We start from the raw sequence: 21,315 nt of genomic DNA, 5'->3' as shown, positions 1-21,315 counted from the left end.
CTCAACCTAAATGCATGCCCCTGAGTTTTGAACTACACCACTCTTGGGAAAGGACTGTTACCATCCACCTTATGTTACCATATGCTTTCATTAGTTCAAACATTTCTATAAGATTGCCCCTCAATCTCCTACATTTCAAGGAGTAAAGAGGCCTGATCAGCCTCTCCTTATAACTCAAACCCTCTAGTTCTGGCAACATCCTTGTAAATCTCACACTCTTTTCAGTTTGAATACATCTTTCCTATAATTGGCTGTCCAAAATTATATACAATACTCCGTTCTAAGTTATTGATGAATATAAGCCTCACCAATGACTTAGGCAACTGCAGTATAATATCCAAGCTCCTATAGTCAGTGCCCTAACTGATGAAGACCAGCATTGTAAATACCTTTTACATCACCATGTCCTTCTGTGCTGCGGTGCACTTGCACTTCAAAATCTCTCTGCTCCACTACTGCTCTACACTGGTTTGACTTTCCAAAGTGCATCACCTCACAGTTATCTTTATTGAAATCTACTCCTTGGCACACTTCCCTAACTGATCAAGATACTCTTGTAATCTACAACAGCCTTCTTTGTCATCAATTACACCTCCTAATTTCCTGTCTTCCACAAATTTGCTAACCAAGCCTTGTGCATTCACATTCAAATCATTTATATAAATATTGAATAACAAGAGTCCAGTACCAACTCCTGCAGGACACACAAATCATCAGTCTTGCAGAGAAACAACTTTCAACCATTACTCTCTGCTTCCTACCTCTGGGTCAATTTTGAGTTCAAGATTATATCAGATCGGGTTAATGCTCAAGGCAGAAATTAGCAAGAAATCTGCTGTAGAGCAGCAGCATGTCAGAATGTAAATGTTCAAAAAAGAGCATAAAACCTAAAATATTACATAGATCTTCACTTTTGCTGGTTTTTAGAAGAGCCATAGATTTGATGGTTACGGATCCCATACTGTAAAAGGACTAGAAGGGATAGAGTTTGTCAAATGTGATCAGGAAGATTTCCTTAATCAGTACATAGAAGTCCCAATGATTGAGTGTGATATTTGATCTGCTTTCAGGGAATGAGACAGGGCACGTGACAGAAGTTTGTGTAGCAGAACACTATGGATCTAGTGATCATAATGCCAATAGTTTCATAGTAAGTATGAAAAAAGATAGGCCTGGTCTGCTAATTGAGATTCTAAATTGGAGAAAGGCCAATTTTGATGGTTTCAGAAAGGATCAGGCAAGTGTGGATTGAGACAGGCTGTTTTCTGGCAAAGTGTACTTGGTAAGTGCAAAAAAAAAGTGAAATTTTGAGAGTACAAAGCTCCTATGTGCCTGTCAGAATAAAAGATAAAGGTGACAGGTTTAGAAAAGCTTGGTTTTCAAGAGATATTGAGGTCCTGGTTCAGTAAACTAACAGAGGTACATAGCATGGTAGGATCAAATGACGTGCTTATGGAGGACAAGAAAATCAAAAGAACACTTGAGCAGCCGATCGATGTGTGGTTCGCTGTGGCAGGTGGGGAGGTCGCTTTGCCTTGTGTAGTGTTCCTCTCTTTCGATGAATGCCGGTGACAATCGTAGGATGGTATCGTGGTTCTGCGTTAATGGATTGGACTATTGTGTTCATGGACTGTAGACCTTTTCAGACTTAATGTTCTGATATTCAGTGTTTTTTTATCGCCCTTTCCCTTTCTATTTTGTTGTGTGAGGGGAGGGTTCTTGGGGGTTGATGTTCTGTTAGTTTTTTGTGTGGGGAAGGGGTTATTTTTTGGGGACCAATGTTGCTGCTCTGTTTTGTGCAGAGGAGTGGGGTTTAGGGGGTTGATGATCAGGATGCCATTCCTTTTTGTGCAGGGATATGTTTGATATTTCTTTCTTTCATGTTCCTTCTTTGGTTTGTTGCTATCTGGAGAAGACACATTTCAGAGTTGGATAAGGATACATGCTTTGACAAAAATAAACCTTTCAACTTTGAAGAAAGAAATCAGGAAGGCTAAAAGAAGGCAGGAGGTTACCCTAGCAGGCAAGATGAAGGGGAATCCAAAGGGATTCTACAGACACTGTACATTAAGAGCAAACTGATTGCAAGGGACAAAGTTGGTCCACTGGAAGAACAGAATGGCAATCCATGTGTGGAGACAAAAGAGATGGGGGAGATCTTAAATGAATTTTTTGCATCTATATTTACTCAGTGTTTATGGCACATTGGCCTTCAAAGTATTGAGTAGAGGAGGTGGGATGTTATGTTGAAGTTGTATAAGACATTGGCGAGGCTTATTTTGGAGTACTTATTATATGCAGTTTTAGTCGCCTATGCACAGGAAAGAGATAAATAAGTTTGAAAGAGTACAGAGAAAATTTACAAGGATGTTGCTGGGACTGGAGGACCTAAGTTATAAGGAAAGATTGAATAGATTAGGACTTTATTTCTTGGAACATAGAAGATTGAGGGGAAAATTGACAGAGATATACAAAATTATGAGGGGTATAGGTAGGGTAAATGCAGGTAGGCTTTTTCCACTGAGGTTTGGTGGGACTATAACCAGAGGTCATGGGTTAAGGGTGAAAGGTGAAAAGTTTAAGGGCAACATGAGGGGAGACTTCTTCACTCAATGGGTTGTGAGAGAGTGGAATGAGCAGCCAGCACAAGTGGTCTATGCAAGCATGATTTCTATGTTTAAGAGAAGTTTGGGTAGGTACATGGATAGAAAGGGTATGGAGGGCTATGATTCCAGTGCAGGTTGATAGGTGTAGGCAGTTTAAATGGTTTGGCACAGACTAGATGGGATGAAAGGCCTGTTTCTGTGCTGTACTTTTCTATGACTCTAAGTCAAGCTCCAGTCATGTTGCTGACCCCTGATTCCTCTGCTCTGCGTACTTTATCTGTGGCAGAAATTTGTGTGGTGAAGGGATCTTCAGGAAAATCTCATGGGAGAAGCGATGGCAAATGCAGAACAATGAATACTGAATGTTCAGAATGTGGTTTCAGGGTTTTCAAATAATCACTGGAGCCTACTCAAACAGTTGAACAAAATGTTCTCCACTGAGGTTTCCCTGCTCTCCTTGACAAGTATTTCAGTCCTGCCTCCCGGAACTAACAAACCAAGCTTAGTCAAGAGGTCTAGAATACAAGAGCAAGGATGTGATGCTGAGGCTTTATAAGGCACTGGTGAGGCCTCAGCTTGAGTATTGTGAACAATTTTGGGCCTCTCACCTTGGAAAAGATGTGCTGGCATTGGAAAGAGTCCACAGGAGATTCACAAGGATGATTCCAGGAATGGAAGGGTTATCATACGAGGAACGTTTGATGGCTCTGGGTCTGTACTCACTGGAATTCAGAACGATGAGGGGGGATCTCATCGAAACCTTTCAAATGTTGAAAGGCAGAGTAGATGTGGAAAGGATGCTTCCCATGGTGGGAGAGTCTACGACAAGAGGGCACAGCCTCAGGATAGAGGGGCTCCCTTGAAAAACAGAGATGCGATGAAATTTCTTTAGCCAAAGTGTGGTGAATTTGTGGAATTTGTTGCCACATGCGGCTGTGGAGGCCAGGTTGCTGGGTGTATTTAAGGCAGAGATTGATGGGTTCTTGATTAGACATGGCAAAGGTTATGGGGAGAAGGCTGGGAACTGGGGTTGAGGTGGAGATATACAAGCAGGATCAGCCATGATTGAATGGTGGAGCAGACTCGATGGGCCAGTTGCCCTAATTCTGCTCTTATGTCTTATGTCTTCTGGTCTTATTCAAGTCTACTCATTTTCCAATCTCCTAGAATCAGCAACTCTTTGAATTACATCATGCTGGAAACAATTTAACGAGACCAGCTTTAGTGCATTTCAATATAATGCAAAGGTCTGGCCACAGATTTTGGGATATACTCATGTGCATTTAAATGCAGGAAATCAGAAGCTGCCATCAGAGATTTCCTACTGCTCCAGAGGATGCACTGCTGCAGTCTTCTCCACTACAATCTGCAGGACTGATGAGAACTAGTTTTATGCTTTGTTGCCTGAGGTGGAAGTGCATTTTAATTGTGTCAACTGCCATAACTTCTATATTACTATCTCTGATGCACTGAAAACTAACTCTACATGTCCAGTTTTTTTTCAATACTCGATATGCTGACATAATAAAACAGTTTGTTTTATTTTAAACCTATGAAAATATTTTATATTTTCACTTGTCCTCTCATCATATATTTATGTTACAATATTCTTTTCACAGCTTGTAAAATCCAGTCAAGTTAAATTAAGCATTATGCTTTTCACATCCAAGTTGGCTGTCTGTGAGATGCTCATTGCTGAACACCAGAGATTCCTCATACAAATACTGTATGCGAGTATATATATAAAAGGTCCTATGCCAGCTTTTTCTTGCTATAGAACAGCATGCTCTAACCATATGTGTGGGGAAAGGAGGAGGAGATTGACTTTTGAAATTGGAAACAGTTACATCACAGGGAAAGACACGGACTTGGAAAGATTTAAAGATAACTGAAATTTTAAATTGGAGTTGGCAGGAGACTGAGCTAATGTAGGTCAACGCGAACTTGGAAATGCATGAGTAAGATTTGATGTGGGATAACATGTAGGCGACAGGAATTTGGAAGCAGTTTAGTTTACATAAGACAGAGAGACATGAAACAAGGCTGGGCAAAACATAGAATGATTTTGCCTAGAATTAGTGCAAAGGAAAGTAATTATGCTTTCAAGTATTGCTAAGGATTAAATGAGGCAGAATTTTTACATGTTTCTAGGAAAGTTTTCTGAAGCAATATGTAAGTGGCTCTATGAAAGAAGGGACTATTCTCAACTTCATCTGTGGTATGAGACTGGATAAGTGATTGAGTATCCATAATTCTTTTACATTACAGATAGTCAAAGAATTTGTCTTAAACAGTCTTCATTTTTATTTACCATGGAGAAAGACATGGATTGAGCTCAGAAAAGAGAACAGTGATATTCTGTAACAAATCAAAATTATGAAGGAGGAGGTGTTTGAAGTCCTGAAATGCATAAGTGCAGTAAATCCCTGGGACCTGACCAGGTTTTCTTTAAGGATGTTAGAGGAAGGAAGGGAGAAGACTGTTGAGACCTTGCAAAAATTCTTGCCATATTCACCATGTGTGAGTTACCAGAGGATTGAAGGAAAGCTAATGTGCCTTTATTTAAGAAGGATAAGCAGGAAACTACAGGCTAATCAGCCTTACTTCAAAGGATGTTGCCGGGAGTCTGAAAGCCAGACCTTATTTGGATTTTGGAAATGCAAGGACTGATTAGAAGTAGTCAATATGACTAGGAGCATGGGAAACCATGTCTCAGAATCAGATTCAGGTTTTTTTCCCCCTGATATGTGTCGTGAAATTTGTTCTGTGGCAGCAGTACAGAGCAGACATAACAGACTACTGTAAGTTACAATAAAAATATATAAATTAATAGTGCAAAGTGCAAATATTGAAGTGGTATTCATAAGTTCATGAACTCTTCAGATATCTGATGGTGAATGGGAAGAAGCAGTTCCTAAGATGTTTGTTATGGATCTTCAGAATCCTATACTTCCTTCCTGATGGTTCTAGTGAGAAAGGGCATGTTCTGGATGCAGAAAGTCCTTTGTGATGGATGCCACCTTCCTGAAGTATTTCCTGAGGAATATGTCCTTGATGGTAGTGAAGGTTTTGAGATGGAGCTGGCTCAGACTATATAAACTCAGGTGCCTCTTACAATCCTGTGAATTGGCTCCTCTGCACCAGAAGATGATGATAGAACCAGTCAGATGATCTCCATGGTATACCTGTAGAAATTTGCCAAAGTTTTTAGTGATGTAACAAATCTCCTCAAACTCCTAATGGAGTGTAGTTGCTGGCATGCCTTTGTCGAGATTACATCAATATGTTGGGCCCTGTGTTGTTGCTGGTCAGGAACTTGAAATTAATCACCCTTTCCACCACTGACTTACCAATAAGGACTGGTGCATGTTCTCCCGACTTCCCTTTCCTGAAGTCTACAATCAATTCCTTGATCTCGCTGATGTTGAGTGCAATGTTGCTCTTGTGATATCACTCAACCAGCCAACAACAGGAGTTCTGCAGATGCTGGAAAATCAAGCAACACACATCAAAGTTGCTGGTGAACGCAGCAGGCCAGGCAGCATCTCTAGGAAGAGGTACAGTCGACGTTTCAGGCCGAGACCCTTCGTCAGGACTAACTGAAGGAAGAGTTAGTAAGAGATTTCAAAGTGGGAGGGGGAGGGGGAGATCGAAAATGATAGGAGAAGACAGGAGGGGGAGGGATGGAGCCAAGAGCTGGACAGGTGATTGCCAAAGGGGATATGGGAGGATCATGGGACAAGAGTCCCAGGGAGAAAGACAAGGGGGGGAACCCAGAGGATGGGCAAGGGGTATAGTCAGAGGGACAGAGGGAGAAAAAGGAGAGTGAGAGAAAGAATGTGTATATAAAAATAAATAACGGATGGGGTACGAGGGGGAGCTGGGGCATTAGCGGAAGTTAGAGAAGTTGATGTTCATGCCATCAGGCTGGAGGCTACCCAGACGGAATATAAGGTGTTGTTCCTCCAACCTGAGTGTGGCTTCATCTTTACAGTAGAGGAGGCCGTGGATAGACATGGCAAAATGGGAATGGGGTGTGGAATTAAAATGTGTGGCCACTGGGAGATCCTGCCTTCTCTGGCGGACCGAGCGTTGGCGTTCAGCAAACCTATTTCACTCCCGTACACATCGTTTTCACCAACTGAGATTCTGCCAATAACAGTGGTGTCATTGGCGAATTTATAGGTGGTGTTTGAGCTTTACAGTCGTGAGTGTAAAGAAATTAGCGCACTGAGATAAATGGTGTCCTCAAAATTTAAGTGTGTTGATTATCAGTGAGGGGGAGATATTATCACTAATCCATAAGGACTGTAGTCTCCTGATGAGGAAGACAAAAATACAGTTGCAGGGGGAGATACAGGAGTAGAGGGATTAACAGAGGCATGAGAGTGGAGATGGCCAAAATTGATTGGAAGATAACACTGGGAGGGGTGACGACAGAGCAGCAATGGCTGAAATTTCTGGGAGCAATTTGGAAGGTGCAGGATACATACAGTATATCACAAAGATGAAGGAGTATTTTATAGGAAGAATTACACAACCATGGCTGACAGGAGAAGTCAAGGCTAACACAAAAGCCAAAAAGAGGGCATATAATAGAGAAAAATAATTGGTGGATAGTTGGAGGATTGGGAAATGCTTAAAAGCCAACAGAAGGCAACTAAGAAAGTCATAAGGAAGGAAAAGATGGAATACTAAGGTAAGCTAGCCAGTAATATTAAAGAGGATTCCAAAAGTTTCTTCAGATACATAAAGTGTAATAGAGAAGTGAGGGTGTATATTGGGCCACTGGAAAATGACGCTGGAGAGGTAGTAATAGGAGACAAGGAAATGGCGGACAAACTGAATAAGTATTTTGCATCACTCTTCAATGTGGGAGACATTAGCAATATGCCAGAGATTCAAGAGTGTCAGGTGGCAGAAGTGAGTAAAGTTACCATTACTAGGGAGAAGATGCCTGAGAAACTGAAAGGTATGAAGGTAAATAAGTCATTTGGACCAGATAGTCTATACCCCAGGGTTTTGAAGGATATGGCTGAGCGGTTTGTGGAGGCATTAGTCATGATCTTTCAAGAATCAATGGATTCTAGCGTGGTTCCAGAGGACTGGAAAATTGGAAATGTCACTCCACTCTTCAAGAAGGGAGAGAGGCAGGAGAAAGGAAACTACAGGTCAGTTAGTCTTACCTCAGTGGTTGGGAAGATGTTGGAGTTGATTGTTAAGGTTGTCGTTCCGGGGTACTTGGAAACAAATGATAACATAGTCAACATAGCTTCCTTAAGGGAAAATCTTGCCTGACAAATCTGTTAGAATTCTTTGAAGAAATAACAAGCAGGATAGATAAAGGAGAATCAGTGGGTGTTGTGTACTTGGATTTTCAGAAGGCCTTTGACAAGTGCCAGACATGAGGCTGCTTAACAAGTTAAGAGCCCATGGTATTTCAGGAAAGATACTAGCATGGATAGAGCATTGGCTGATTGGCGGGAGGCAAAAAGTAGGAATAAAGAAAGCCTTTTCTGGTTGGCTGCTGGTGACTAGTGTTGTTCCACAGGTGTCTATGTTGGGACTGCTTTTTATATTATATATCAATGATTTGGATTAATTAATTGGTGGCTTTCTGGCAAAGTTTGCAGACATTACGAAGTTAGATAGTGTTGAGGAAGCAGAGAGGCTACAGGAGGATGTAGATGTATTAGGAGAATGGGAAAAGTAATGGCAGATGGAATACAGTGTCGGCAAGTGTGTGGTCATGCACTTAGGTAGAAGAAATAAAAATATAAACTATTTTCTAAATGGAGAGAAAATTTAAAAATCTGGGGCACTAATTTGGGAATTCTCGTGGGTATTGTTGTTGTTCAGGTGGTCCAAAGTGGATAGCCTGTGAGATTGTATCCATTGTAGGCCAGTTGTTGCCATCAACAAATTACAGTGGGTCCAGGTTCTTGCTCAGGCAGGAGTTAATTCTAGCCAGCACAAACCTTTCATAAAGGGACCAAATTTTTTTGAAGAGGTGATTAAGAGGATGATGAGAGCAGAGTAGCCAATGTTGTCCACATGGACTTGAACAAAGCCTTTGTCAAAGTGTTGAATGGTAGGTTGGTCTGGAAGGTAAAATCAAATGGGACCCAGAGTGAGTTAGCCAATAAAGATTTGGTAGGAAGAAGTGGCTGGAGTGATTTTCAGATTGAAGGGCTGTGATTAGTGGTATACAGTCAAGATCAGTGTTGTGTCCTCTGGGATTTTTGATATATATTAGTATTTTGGATAACAATGCAACAGGCATGATTAATAAGATAGCTAGTCACACCTAAAGCAGCTATAGACGAGTGTGTCCCCACTAACTCATTCAGAGTTTTCCCGAGTCAGAAGCCCTGGATGAACCATGAGATCTGAAATTTACTGAGGGTTAGATCAGAGGCATTCAAGTCTGGAGACCAAGAAAGCTACAAGAGGTGCAGGTATAACCTCCGCAAAGCCATCTCCCAAGCAAAGTAGAGATTCCAGACCAAACTATAATCAACTAGGGATGTTCAACCTCTGTGGCAGGGTTTCAATGTTATCACCTCCTACAAAGTTAAATCAAGTGACATGAGAGACAGCAGTGTCTCACTTCCAGATGAGCTTAATGGCTACTATGCTCATTTTGACTATCAGAACATGGAGGAACCATTGCAAACACCCACATCTCCCAATGTTCCTTTGATGTCAGTATCTGAAGCTGACGTCCAGGCTGCTTTCAGGAAGGTGAATCCATGGAAAACATCCAGACCTCACAGGGTAACTGGCCACATACTAAAGACCTGTGTTAACCAATTGGCTGGTGTGTTCACAGAGATCTTTAACCTCTCTCTTTGGCAGAGTGTGGTACCCGCCTACTTCAAAGAGACTTCAATTCCATTGGTGCCCAAAATGGGCATGGTGACCTGCCTCAATGACTATCACACACAGTGATGAAGTGTTTTGTGAGACTGGTGATGAAACATATCAGCTCTTGCCTGAGAGTGACTTCTTGGATTCGTTCCAATTTGCCTACTGGTGGAATAGGTCCACAGCAGACACCATCTCATTGGTTCTTCATTCACTTCTGGAACATATGGATAGCAAAGATACATACATCAGAATGCTCTTTATTGACTACAGCATTCAATACTATCATCCCCTCAAAATTAATCAATAATCTCTAAGACCTTGTCCTCAATACCTCCTTGTGCAATTAGATCCTGGATTTCCTCAATTGTAGGCCCCAGTCAGTTTAGATTGGCAACACCATCTCCTCTGTGATCTCCATCAGCACAGATGCACCACAGGTCTGTGTATTTAGCCTCCTGCCCTGCTTACTTTACACCTATGACTGCATGGCTAAGCACAGCTCCAATGCCATATTCAAGTTGGCTGATGACACCTCTGTTGTGGGCTGAATCAAAGGCAGTGATGAATCAGCATACAGGAGGGAGGTTGAAAATTTGGCTGAGTGATGTCATAACAACAACTTCTCACTCAAATTCAGCAAGACCAAGGAACTGATTGTTGACTTCAGGAGAGGGAAACCAGAGGTCTATCAGCCTGTCCTTATCAGAGGATCAGTGTAGGAGAAGGTTAGCAACTCTAAAATTCCTGGGTGTTACGATTTCAGAGGATCTGTCCTGGACCCAACATACACATAAGAGCAATCCGAAGAGAACACAGCAGCTCCTCTACTTCCCCTAGGAGTATGTTGAAATTCGGCATGACATCTAAAACTTTGACTACTATAGAAGTGTAGTGGAGAGTCATTGACTGGCTGCATCATGGCCAACATCTTTGAACAAAAAATCCTACAAAAGGTAGTGGATTTGGCCCAGTACATCACAGGTAAAGCTCTCTCAACCATTGAGCACATTTACATAAAATACTGTAATAGAGAGGCCACCATCAGGGATCCCCACCACACAGCACATGCTCTCTTCTCACTGCTGTCATCAGATAGAAGGTACAAGTGCCTCAGGACTCGCACCACCAGGTTGATGAACAGTAACTACCCTTCAACCATCAGGTTCTTGAACAAAAGGGAATGACTACACTCACTTGCCCTATTATTGAAATGTCTCCCACAACCAATGATCTTACTTTAAGGATTCTTTATCTCATTATCTCATGTTCTCACTATTTATTGCTATTTATTTATGTTTGCATTTGCACAGTTTGTGGTCTTCTGCATTCTGGGTGTTCTTTCATTGGATCCTGTTATAGTTACTATTCTATAGATTTGCTGAGTATGCCCACATGAAAATGAACCTCAGGGTCGTATATGGTGAGATATCTGTAGTTGGGTAATAAAACTTACTTTGAATTAGTAGAATCGTGGAAAATGAAGAAGGTTGTCTCAGATTACAACAGGATATTGAAAAATTGGGCAAAGGAATGGCAGATGGAATTTAACTCAAACAAATCTATAGCAGGAAGCTAAACCAGGGCAGAACATAACTTAGTAAATGTCAGAATGTTGTAGAACAGAAGCAAATCCACATTTCCCTAAAAGTGGCCAAGCAGGTAGACAGGGTGGTTAAGAAGGCATATGATATATTTCTCTTAATCATTTGAGGCCCTAGTAATAACAACTCGGTGTCATGTTACAGTTGTACCAGTACAAAACATTGGTTAGTCAACACTTGAAATATTGTGTTCAGTTCTAGTTGCCACATTACTGATAAGGTACGATGAAGCTGGAGAGAGCTTAGAAAGGTTTACAAGGGTGCTTGTCTGATTTGAAGAGTTAAACAAAAGGTTCAACAGGCTGATTTGCTTTGCTCTGGTGCAAATGAAGCTGCTGAGAGGTGATAATATATGTATATAAAATTATGAGAGGCCTAGATAGAGTAGATAGTCAGTCTATTTCCCATTGTCAGGTGTCTAGCCTAAATGGCATTGACTTAAGGAGAGAGGGAGGAGGTTTAAAGGATACCTGTATGTAAAGTTTTCACTCTAAGAATAATTAGACCATAAGATAGAGGATCAAAATTAGGCCATTTGGCCCATTGAGTCTGCTCCACTATTTCATCATGGCTGAACCATTTTCCCTTTCAGCCGCAATCTCCTGCCTTCTTCCTATATCCATTCATGCCCTGACCAATCAAGAATCTATCAACCTCTGCCTTAAATATACATGAAGACCTGGCCTCCACAGATTCACCACTTACTGGCTAAAGAAATTCCTCCTGGGACACCCCTCTACTCTGAGACTGTGTATTCTGGTCCTAGACTCTCCCACCATAGGAAATATCCAATCCACATCCACTCTATTGAGGCCTTTCAACATTTGATAGGTTTCAATTAGGTCACCCCTCATTCTTCTGAATTCTAGTGAGAACGGACCTAGAGCCATCAAATGCTTTTCATATGACAAGCCTTTGAATCCCAGAATCATTTTCATGAACCTCCTTTGAACAGTCTCCAGTGTCACACATCCTTTCTAAGATAAGGGGCCCAAAACTGCTTACAATACTCCAAGTAAGGCCTTACCAGAGCTTTATATAGCTTCAGCATTGCATCTTTGCTTTAATATTGTAGTCCTCTTGAAATGAATGCTAACATTGCATTTTCTTTCCTCACCACCAACTCAACATACAAAATAACCTTTAAGGAATCCTGCACAAGGACTCCCAAGTCTCTCCGTGCCTCAGTTTTTTGCATTTTCCTTTTCTTTAGAAGGTAGTTTTCATTTTTACTTCTTCTAACAAAGTGCACAGCTATGCACTTCCTGACACTTTATTCCATCTGTCTTTCTCTGCCCATTCTCCTAATCTGTCTAAGCCCTTCTGCAGCCACTGTACTTCCTCAAAACTACCTGCACCTCCACCTATCTTCAAATCCACAAAATTCACAAGAAAGGCATCAATTCTGTCATCTGTCATTGACATATAACAAAAAAGCAGTCCTAACAGGATCCCTGTGGAACACCACTAGTCATCGGCAGTCAACCTGAAAAGGCTCCCTTTATTCCAACTCTTTGCCTCTTGCCAATCAAGTCAAGTCACTTTTTATTGTCATTTCGACCATAACTGCTGGTACAGTACACAGTAAAAACAAGACAACGTTTTTCAGGACCATGGTGCTACATGAAACAATAGAAAAACTACTCTGAACTACAGAAAACAACACAAAAACTACACTAGACTACAGACCTACCCAGGACTGCATAAAGTGCACAAAACAGTGCAGGCATTACAATAAATGATAAATAAGACAATAGGCACAGTAGAGGGCAGTAGGTTGGTGTCAGTCCAGGGTCTGGTATTGAGGAGTCTGATGGCTTGGGGGAAGACACTGTTACATAGTCTGGTCGTGACAGCCCAAATGCTTCGGTGCCTTTTGCTAGATGGCAGGAGGGAGAAGAGTTTGTATGAGGGGTGCGTGGGTCCTTCATAATGCTGTTTGCTTTGCAGATGCAGCGTGTGGTGTAAATTCTGTAATGGTGGGAAGAGAGACCCCGATGATCTTCTCAGTTGACATCACTATCCGCTGCAGGGTCTTGTAATCTGAGATGGTGCAATTTCCGAACCAGGCAGTGATGCAGCTGCTCAGGATGCTCTCAATACAACCTATGTAGAATGTGGTGAGGTTGGGGGGGTAGGAGATGGACTTTTCTCAGCCTTCGCAGAAAGTAGAGACACTGCTGGGCTTTCTTTGCTATGGAGCTGGTGTTGAGGGACCAGGTGAGATTCCCCGCCAGGTGAACACCAAGAGATTTGGTGCTCTTAACGATCTCTACGGAGGAGTCATTAATTTTCAGTGGAGAGTGGTTGCTCCGTGTCCTCCTGAAGCCAACAACCATCTCTTTTGTTTTGTTCACATTCAGAGACAGGTTGTTGGCTCTGCACCAGTCCATTAGCCACTGCACCTCCTCTCTGTATGCTAACTTGTCGTTCTTGCAGATGAGACCCACCACGGTTGTGTCATCGATGAACTTGATGATGTGGTTTGAGCTGTATGTTGCAGCACAGTCGTGGGTCAGCAGAGTGAACAGCAGTGGACTGAACACACAGCCCTGGGGGGCCCCGTGCTCAGTGTGATGGTGTTGGAGATGCTGCTTCCAATCCGGACTGACTGAGGTCTCCCAGTCAGGAAGTCTAGGATCCAGTTGCAGAGCCACTGCTTATTAGTACAGTATCTGGTTTGTGTTGTCAGAGGAGGAACATTAACAACATTTAAGAGGCATTTGAACAGTTGTTTAAATTCAAAAGACATAGATGGAAGTTGAATTAATGCAGGAATGGTGGTCGGTAAGGGGGCGGGGAGGGGGAGGGCATGTTTCTACACCTATAACTCTATAATCCATTTCCACAGCAGAGGTGCGGCCCCTTCTGTTTTATTTTATTGTGCACCTTAATTATCATGTCCACATCGTCGTCTGTGAGACTATCTCGAACAGTTTAGCATGTGTTTGACAATAATCCCGAGTGTCAGAGTTTAAAATGAAATATAACCTTTATAAAACAGAAACTTGAATCATTTTCCTAGATAAAGGAATCCCAGAAATATAGAAAAGTCCTAACATCTGGAAAGAAATACAGATGGGGTAGATTCCGACGTCTAGATTACATTCGGAACTCTCTTTGCACTCTTTTACAGGCACGTGAGAGAATAGAGGGGTGAGTGGTTTTTTTTGCGTGTGTGTGTAAGAAGGAATGGGATTTGACGGAGTGCGAAGTGGGCGGGACCAGTTAATGGGGCGGCGCGGATCGCCGAAATAAGTGGGGATACGTTAAAGTTCCGAGTTACCATAACCCTTTGCTTTCTGGCTGATGCAACACGTCCTGAGTGGTGACACCCGAGAGCAGGCGGAAGTCAAATTGTGGCTCTTAGGACGCAGAAACTGATGTACACATCGGCTGAAACATTCGGTATCTTCACTTCGGGATGTACAGGCTCTGATATCCGCATGCACATAGGCAAAAACACACGGAACGTGTAACAAATCAACATAAAAATAAACAGCGTTAGCAAGAAGTAAATTTAAACCACTCAACCTGCCTTCACATATCCAGTATAGGTTATTAAAATATGTCCACTGTTCCACTATCCACCATCTGCAGCGGAGAGCGCTACAACCCGGACACCTGTGGATATGTGCCGAGTAATACGGACTCAGGACAACCGAGTAAAAAAACACATGAGAAAGTGGTTTTAAAGAAGAAGGTAACTCTGTTGAGAGGTATATCGATTATAATCGGGACGATCATCGGCGGCGGCATTTTCATCTCTCCCAAGGGGATCTTGCAGCACACCGGTACAGTGGGCATGGCCCTAGTGATGTGGACTGCGTGCGGTGTCCTGTCGCTGTTCGGTGAGTCGGGCTCCACTGCTCAAACTTTACGGGGCTTGCCCCACATTTTCTCGCTTGCTCGCTTGTTAACTGGAGAAGACATGATCAGCAGCGGTGATGCTGAGAAGTGGTAGGAAGATTCTGATTACGAAAGCCTACAAAAGTTTTAGTTTGTGGATTAACTGTGAACATTCCACCGCGGTAGAGCTAATTTTAAAGCATCGGCTGTGAGGAATCTTCCTTTTGTTGTAAGCCTCCAGCTCTCAACATTATACAATAGGGAAGCAAGTTGAATGCCTCTGCTGTATAGTGAACTGCAAACCACATCCGATGAAAGGACAGAGTAGAATTCCAGTGATGGGATGCTAATCAATGTAGCACATTGTGTCGAGATTCTGAATATGTATGCATTGTGCCACGGTTATCACACACAGTTAATCCATATGCAAAGATGCTGGCACTGTTTTGCGAGCTCAGCCGTGAGGAACATGTACCTCAGTCCCAATGGCCGCATTAAATTTCAGGATACGAGTTCCACTTGCAATCACCCGCCCTATTTTGCCCCATCACTGATGGCAACACGGGGTCTCACTCCTAGGCCTGTACCTACCGGTCTTCCCTCTTTTAGCACATTGTTGTTATTCCTGGTGCTGAATGAGGCACGGGGGCAGGAATTTGTGCCACTATTTTTGTAATTTCTGGAAGAAAAATTGCATCCACTGCCAAACCACCAGGTGCCATCTAACTTTCTACCTGGTCTCCTCCAGCCCAGCCACTAGGAAATTCTTGACAACAAATGGAAGCAAGCGCACAATCAAGTGCTGTGAATCAACTTTGCAAACTTTTTGTGCCTTGACTCTGGCTGACTAGAAGCTGTCCTATCATTATTCTAATTAAATTGGCAGGGTTATTATTATCATCAACATAATAATAGACTACAATCTAAAACATTGACACATTTCTAGACTATGAAGATTTTGCGTGGTGTAATCTTGAACAGAAAAATAGTTATACTAGCTACTCTAATGATGGTGTACAAGTGGCAATAAAATTAAGATAAACCCAACTGTGTTTGGTAGGAATGCTGACCAAAGTTTGAGTCAACACATATCAAAGTTGCTGGTGAACGCAGCAGGCCAGGCAGCATCTCTAGGAAGAGGTACATTCGACGTTTCGGGCCGAGACCCTTCGTCAGGATTAAGTGAAGTTCAGTTAGTCCTGCCGAAGGGTCTCGGCCCGAAACGTCGACTGTACCTCTTTCTAGAGATGCTGCCTGGCCTGCTGCATTCACCAGCAACTTTGATGTGTGTTGCTTGAATTTTCAGCATCTGCAGAATTCCTCATGTCAGGGTTTGAATCATTTTGATTGCTCCTATGAAGCATTTGGCAGCAGGGGTATATTAGGGAAAGCAAACACTGAGTTTAATGGAAGTTTAACTCCTTGTCCACCTTAAATGCATAAAGGGGTAAAGGAAATCTCTAAAAAAAACATTGCCCCATAATTCATACTGCCTTCATACCTAAGAGAATGGGTAATTGTTGTAATTTAGGAAACTCAAGAGTCAGATTATAGACAGCAAAATCCCATAAACAGTCTTATAATTATGATCAAGGTGGAGATACAAAAGACAGCAGATACTGGAATTTGGGCACCAAATAAACTGCTGGAAGAACTAAGCAGCTTGAGCAGCATCTCTAGGATGAAAGGAATTCCCCATTCCCCATCAGAAACATCTTAAAGCCCTCCACTTCTTTTAACAATGATCCAACTAGTTCCCTTCCACTAACACTCTCATCTGCTTGTCTGAACTTGTTCTTACCCTGAAGAACTTCCCTTTCGGCTCCTTTCAACTCCTGCAAAACGTCAGTCCTGATGTTGGTTTTCAACCTGAAATGCTGACAATACCTTTATTCCCACAGATGTTGTTCGAATCAATGAGTTCTTCCACAAGATTGAATAATGATCATATTCTCTGATTTTGGCTCAGGCATTAGTACCGCCTTAATACTTAGTTCAAGTTATCATTATGTTAGAGCTTAAACAATGAAGTAGTAACTTTTTTTTCTTTTTGCTATCAGTTAATTACCTGAGCATATTTGGATAAAATGGGAAATTCAACTGTATGTAGTTAAAGGAAAATTGTGTTTGACACTAAACAATATAAATAAGAAATTTTAGGTCATTTAAATGAATAATTCAAATATCTTATTTTTAAATCAGTTTGTTTCTATCATGCAGTTTCATTTCAATGATACTGAATGTGGCAAATCACACTGTATATTTGTTTTATACATTATATTTAATGAGGGATTTTTTTTCATTGTTGTTTCTGCTCAGCTAACTTAAGCCAAAAGCTGTCGGAGTTTTAAGCATATCTTAACAATAAGTCTCAATTGAAGTTACAATTTTATTTGTGACAGAATGTATCCCAGTTTTTGCTGTAGCTTAAATAGTGTGCCAATTTTCACAAAGTGAATATGTTCTGGGGAAGAAGGTAACTAAGTGTGATGGAAACAAGATCAAAATGATAACTAGAGGGCTTGCAACCAGTCAAGGAGAGCACTAAAGGACATTTGGTACCAACGTCATCCATAGAACCAGCCAACTTTGTGGTGATTCTACCTTAATTGTGACATCAGCCAGTGCAAAGCAACTTTCCAATTTCATTTGCAAGACTACGCAGTTTTCCTCTTATGTACTCTATATTCAATTCTATGATATTCAGCACTTTATAACTTATGACTTTTCTATCGATGCTGCCTGACCTGCTGAGTTACTCCAGCATTTTGTGTGTGGTGCATTGGATTTCAAACATCTGCAGATTTTGCATTTAATGTTTGTAGGTACAATATCCATACTTGTTCTTTCACAATAGTCAAATAATTGGGCTTCATTTTGTTACTGAAGATTTAGATCTGAATGCCAGATGCATATCTGAATCTCAACAGAAAAACAGGATGGTATTAGGAAGTGGTGATATGAACATTTCCAAACAATCTAATTTAGATTTGTTTATTGTGGGATAAATATTATTGAGATAATTGGGGATAACTCCTGTGAAATTTTGAGATTGTAGATGGAACGTCAATGTAACACTTTATCCAAGCACAATATTTCTAACGGTCCAGTAGCCCTCAGTGTCGCACTGAAGTTTATTTGTGCTCCAGACTCTATAGTGAAATGTGAACCTGTAATATTCTGATTCCAAGGTTAGAGTTGCAAATCGAATAACAATATAATGTCTGTCTTTAAATGGCAGTGGATTTTAGAACAGGAATCTAACTGAGTAGCTTAGCTGCATAACAAAATTAAAGAAGTAAAGCCAGGACATTGTTCCCACTTAATTTGCAGATTGGCCTTCACCCAAGAATTCTTTCTAATACAGCCACAAATCTCAAGTGGTGTTCTTCATTATGAGACAGCAAATTCACCTTCTAAGAGGGTCTGACAGAGGAAGTATTCACAGGAAATGGTGTAATTGCATGCAATATCTCCAGATAATCTATTTTCCGTTTCTTAATTAAGGGATAAATATTGCTCTGAATACTGGGACTAACTCCACTAATTATGTCATTCGCCTCACTTATATCTACCTGAGATAGCACACAAGACTTTGGCTGCAGACTTCATTCAAAAGACAGCAACTCTGCTCAGGTGTCACTTTCACAGTACTGGGTGGATTATTCACCTTGTTTATGAACTCAAGTCTCTGAAGTTGAGGTTGAAACTACAACTACCCGAGTCTGAAGTGAGAGGGTTACTAAACGAGCCCAGAGATATACTGTATTCAATTCCAATGACAAGAAAACAAAAATGTAGAAGTTGCAATTTGTTGACTTCTGTATCTCAAGTATAAATCAGCAGCTGTTACTGTGAGTTTTTTAATGTGTGCAAATAAGTCTGCAGTGGTGCTACTTAACATAGATTACCAACTTGGATGACAAAAAGTGACAGAAATATTCAAAGAAGAACAGTCCTGCTCATTTAAAATAATGCAAAGATATGTATTCTGCAATTTATAAGGAATCTTTGTGAGTTTCCTTGGTAATATTTGAAAGCAAGAGGAAATTATTAATCTGTATGCAGTCACTGCCTTTTAGAACAAAGAACAACTCAATGCAGGAACAGGCCCTTCAGCTCACAAGGTTTGTGCTGAACAGTATGTTAAATTAAACTCATCACTTCTACCTGCACATGATCCATGTCCCCTGCTGTAATGAAGCAACCAGAATTGCTCACAATACGCCGTGTGTGGCCAAAGTTTTATTTTATTTATATAACGCTCAGTTAAGTAACTTAGAGAATTGAAACTGCTGAAAATTAGGATGATAGTGTGAAATTAATGTATTTATGGATTTTGAATCAAATTAGAATTCATTTTAAGCACATATTGCAGCAAACCTGACTGGCAGACCACAGTACGTGTGCTTGCAACACCGTGTGTCCGACAGAGTGATAAGCAGCACTGGGGCTCCACAAGGGACTGTCTTGTCTCCCATTCTCTTCACCATTTGCACCTCAGACTTCAACTACTGCACAGAGTCTTGCCATCTTCAGAAGCTTTCTGATGACTCTGCCATTGTTGGATGCATCAGCAGGGGAGATGAGGCTGAGTACAGGGCTACGGTAGGAAACTTTGTCACATGGTGTGAGCAGAATTTTCTGCAGCTTAATGTGAAAAAGACTAAGGAGCTGGTGATAGACCTGAGGAGGTCTAAGGCACCGGTGACCCCTGTTTCCATCCAGGGGATCAGTGTGGACATGGTGGAGGATTACAAATACCTGGGGATATGAATTGACAATAAACTGGACTGGTCAAAGAACACTGAGGCTGTCTACAAGAAGGGTCAGAGCCGTCCCTATTTCCTGAGGAGACTGAGGTCCTTTAACATCTGTCCGACGATGCTGAGGATGTTCTACGAGTCTGTGGTGGCCATTGCTATCATGTTTGCTGTTGTGTGCTGGGGCAGCAGGCTGAGGGTAGCAGACACCAACAGAATCAACAAACTCATTCATAAGGCAGTGATGTTGTGGGGATAGAACTGGACTCTCTGACGGTTGTGTCTGAAAAGAGGATGCTGTCCAAGTTGCATGCCATCTTGGACAATGTGTCCCATCCATTACATAATGGACTGGGTGGGCACAGGAGTACATTCAGCCAGAGACTCATTCCACCGAGATGCAACACTAAGCGTCATTCCTGCCTGTGGCCATCAAACTTTACAACTCCTCCCTTGGAGGGTCAGACGCCCTGAGCCAATAGGCTGGTCCTGGACTTATTTCCTGGCATAATTACATATTACTATTTAATTATTTATGGTTTTATTACTAATTAATTACTTATGGTGCAACTGTAATAAAAACAAATGTCCCTCAGGATCAATAAAGTATGACCATGACTATGACTACTAAACCTGTGGACTTAATGACCTCAGCGTAATCTACTTGATAGCTTTACCCAGTTTACAAAAAAGTGAGCGATTTAGATTTACTTTTATATTTGGTGGGTAAGAGGAATAGATAGAGTGGATAGCCAGCGCCTCTTCCCCAGGGCACCACTGCTCAATACAAGAGGACATGGCTTTAAGGTAAGGAGTGGGAATTTCAAGGGGGATATTAGAGGAAGGTTTTTTACTCAGAGAGTGGTTGGTGCGTGGAATGCACTGCCTGAGTCAGTGGTGGAGGCAGATACACTCGTGAAGTTTTAAGAGACTACTAGACAGGTATATGGAGGAATTTAAGGTGGGGGGTTATATGGGAGGCAGGGTTTGAGGGTCAGCACAACATTGTGGGCCGAAGGGCCTGTACTGTGCTGTACTATTCTATGTTCTATGTTCTATGTTGTTAATTCAGAAAAATGTTATCTTGTATCTTTCATCAGGCAAGATGCAAATTCAGTATTTCAACCTAACGATTTTTTCTGCTTTTCCAAATTACCATTATCTTTTTTGAATTATTTGAAAGATGTAGAATCACCACTTTGAAACTGTCTGGCAGTTACTTTGAAACTGGAGCTGATTTTGTGAACTTAGGTAACTCCGCTATAAATCTGCTATTACAAGGCAGGACCACCTATTGACTGTTTTTCCATTGTAACTTCCAGTTACTTTTAATTATCTTGCATTTTTTTAATACTATCAAGTCTATTGTTGCCTCATCTTATATTTCTCTTTACTTGGAGGCACAAATCTCAACATGTAGTAGCAATGGGTTGGATTGTTTCTAAATAGAAAGGAAAAAAAAGAGATTAGATCACAATCATAGCCAAAAAAAATGGCGTGTGATACTTCTTTGAGGTAGCTAACTGTACACATAAACATGGCCCTGGGAGAACAGAGTGTTGTAAAACAGAGACCTAGGAGTACAGCTACATAGTTTCCTGAATGTGGACATCATACTTGCCTTCA

The 21,315-nt window shown here is 41.5% G+C and overlaps 1 protein-coding gene across 4 annotated transcripts in view; it reads left to right on the top strand.

Annotated features, from left to right (window-relative positions):
* The first annotated feature begins 14,376 nt into the window (after positions 1 to 14,376).
* Positions 14,377 to 21,315, top strand: part of slc7a11 (solute carrier family 7 member 11) — a 187,249-nt gene continuing 180,310 nt past the window's right edge. For all 4 annotated transcript variants that reach the window (XM_072256244.1, XM_072256246.1, XM_072256245.1 and 1 more), the window contains exon 1: positions 14,377 to 14,928. In XM_072256244.1, the coding sequence (XP_072112345.1) occupies positions 14,646 to 14,928 (283 nt within the window). In that variant the 5' untranslated portion in view covers positions 14,377 to 14,645. The remainder of the gene's footprint in view (positions 14,929 to 21,315) is intronic.

The sequence above is a fragment of the Mobula birostris genome, chromosome 4 (assembly GCF_030028105.1).
Source record: "Mobula birostris isolate sMobBir1 chromosome 4, sMobBir1.hap1, whole genome shotgun sequence".
NCBI lineage: Eukaryota > Metazoa > Chordata > Chondrichthyes > Myliobatiformes > Myliobatidae > Mobula > Mobula birostris.
Note: the sequence above shows the minus strand (reverse complement) of the source record. Positions and strands in the feature narration are given on the sequence as shown.